Source organism: Eimeria mitis, genomic scaffold (genome assembly GCF_000499745.2).
Source record: "Eimeria mitis Houghton genomic scaffold, Emh_scaff1492, whole genome shotgun sequence".
Lineage (NCBI taxonomy): Eukaryota > Apicomplexa > Conoidasida > Eucoccidiorida > Eimeriidae > Eimeria > Eimeria mitis.
The window spans coordinates 1,083-3,186 of record NW_013569482.1 but is presented as its reverse complement, the minus strand read 5'-3'; the positions used below and the strand labels follow the sequence as shown (position 1 = coordinate 3,186).

Below are 2,104 nucleotides of genomic sequence, written 5' to 3'. Positions count from 1 at the left end.
TTTTCTAAAGCGACGTACCCTATACGTCACTGTGACTGTTGAGCAATGTAGTGCCCATGCACTACACAAAGGCTCGCGAGGCCCCCGGGCGTTTCCTTCTATGGGCTGATCGTAAGACAGAAGAAGACAAGTAGTGTGAATATATCATGAAAATAAAGTTTATTGATTCAATATGGTGCAGCTTTTTTTTTTATACAGAGCGCCGCGAGGAGGCTGTGCCCGAGACGGAGGACCAGCCGCTTGATCCCGGCGACAGGGCGATGCTGAACTGCTAGAATATTTTTTTGAATTGAAACTTTTTAAGTGTATTTTATAATTATGAATAAGTATAAAGGTCAAAACACACCAGAAAAACACAAACAAAGGACCCCATATACAGGGCTGAACCCTCATCTACTGCAGGCGCTGCTCAGCCCATAGAACTGTTCCCCACAAACATACCGAGGCAGAGGTACTCAGCAAGCGGCAAGAAATTCATCTTTTGAAGCAGCTTTCGGGGTTTATGCTAGAAACTACATCGAGTATACTTGGGTCTAATTGTTTTTGGGTTTATGCAGCAAAGTCANGGGGTTTATGCTAGAAACTACATCGAGTATACTTGGGTCTAATTGTTTTTGGGTTTATGCAGCAAAGTCACTGCAAGCAGCCTACTGTGCCCGCCGGGCAACGACGCTCCATATACCTGTGTGGGTCGGGATACGCGCTGCAGCTGCACGCCCGCGAGTGTGCAGTGTGTGACATGAGGAAGTTTGTGTATTTCTTGTTAAGTTTATTGTTTCGGGGTATTCAATTGAATATATAAACGCGCATTGGTGTTGTGGTGTCTTCGTCGCGCTCTGCACACGCAGCGCCGCCTGCTGCCCTGCTACTAGTACTGTCTGCCTCAGTCAATCAGGCAATCGGGAGCCTTCTGTTTCCTGCATGGGCTTCAGTGCATTCATTTGCCTTGTTTTTCGATATATACACCTCAACTTTAGTCCTTTTATCCACTTTTTTAGGGATTTAATCCCCTAGAAGGACCACTGCGACACACAGCTGCTCACCACCCAGGCAGCCGGGCCGCCCCCTCGCGAGGCTTCTTTCTTCTGCTTCTGCTTTTGGCACTGAAGCTCTCCCTATATCGTAAGCGTTTTTATAAAGCAATGTTTCTGATTATCTCTGGAACTGGGTAGTGTGCAGCACACTGTATGTTTGTCCTCCTCCTGTGGCGTTGGCTGCCGCCATCTCTAGCCGCGTGGCAGCGCCAGCGCGAAGGACACAAGTACCCATTTGTTCTGTGTGCCTTTGCTGCGACTTAGTTTCATTAAACTCAGCATAAGCAGATACAGCTCAGAAGGAAGGGAGGACGGAACCCTGGGGCTGGCAGGTTGGTGCATGGAGAGTGCGGCGAGGACCCCTGTGGGCGCCGGCGCCTCCCCGGTTCATACAAAAGCAGAGATACGAGAGCTGTGTTCTTCACACGGTTTCTGGGGCAGCACACCCCATACAACTTTCCTGTGCCGCTCCTCTTGCTGCGATGCTTCTCGCGCCGCTGCGGCGACGCGTTTCAAGGTATCAGTTGTACCGGAATCAGCGAGCTGGCTCGCTCGATCCGAGGCTGCGTGGCTAGCTGGCTAGTTAGCAAGCTGGCTAGCTGGCGCCCCCAACAACCGTGGGTGTGAGGGCGCTGCGAGATGGCAGCGCCAATTGGGGCTGCCGCTGCATGCATTCGCGCGGAAGATGCGACCTGAGAGCCACGGAGCGGAGGGGCCCTCCCCAGGTTACGATGCAGCTCCATCGGGGGGTGGGGGGCCCCCGGGGGGCGACATGAGCAGCAGCAGCAGCACCAGCAGCACGGGCGGCAGCAAGACCTCCCCGTTGCTTTCCACAGTGGGCAGTGGTGTATGGGGGGCCCCCGCGCTGCCGACGGCGCCGCTGCTGGGTACCGAGCGCACTCTGCTGAATGCTAAGAAGGAGAGGCTGTCTCGCGGCACCCGCCTGTTGATGCCGTACTGGGCGGTGCGCCAGGTGGTCATCAACCCCGTCACTGAGGAGGAGACGTGCACCCCCGCCCCCGTCGCAGCCCCAGGCGGCTGCATGCAGTTCGTGAGTCTTCACTCGTCAA

The 2,104-nt window shown here is 54.3% G+C and overlaps 1 protein-coding gene across 1 annotated transcript in view; it reads left to right on the top strand.

Moving 5' to 3' along the window:
• Positions 1 to 1,719: 1,719 nt before the first annotated feature.
• EMH_0038150 (uncharacterized protein) overlaps positions 1,720 to 2,104 on the top strand; it is a gene marked incomplete at both ends in the record, with an annotated part of 1,272 nt that continues 887 nt past the window's right edge. The window contains one exon of the mRNA XM_013495247.1: positions 1,720 to 2,104. Coding sequence (XP_013350701.1) covers positions 1,720 to 2,104 — 385 coding nt within the window.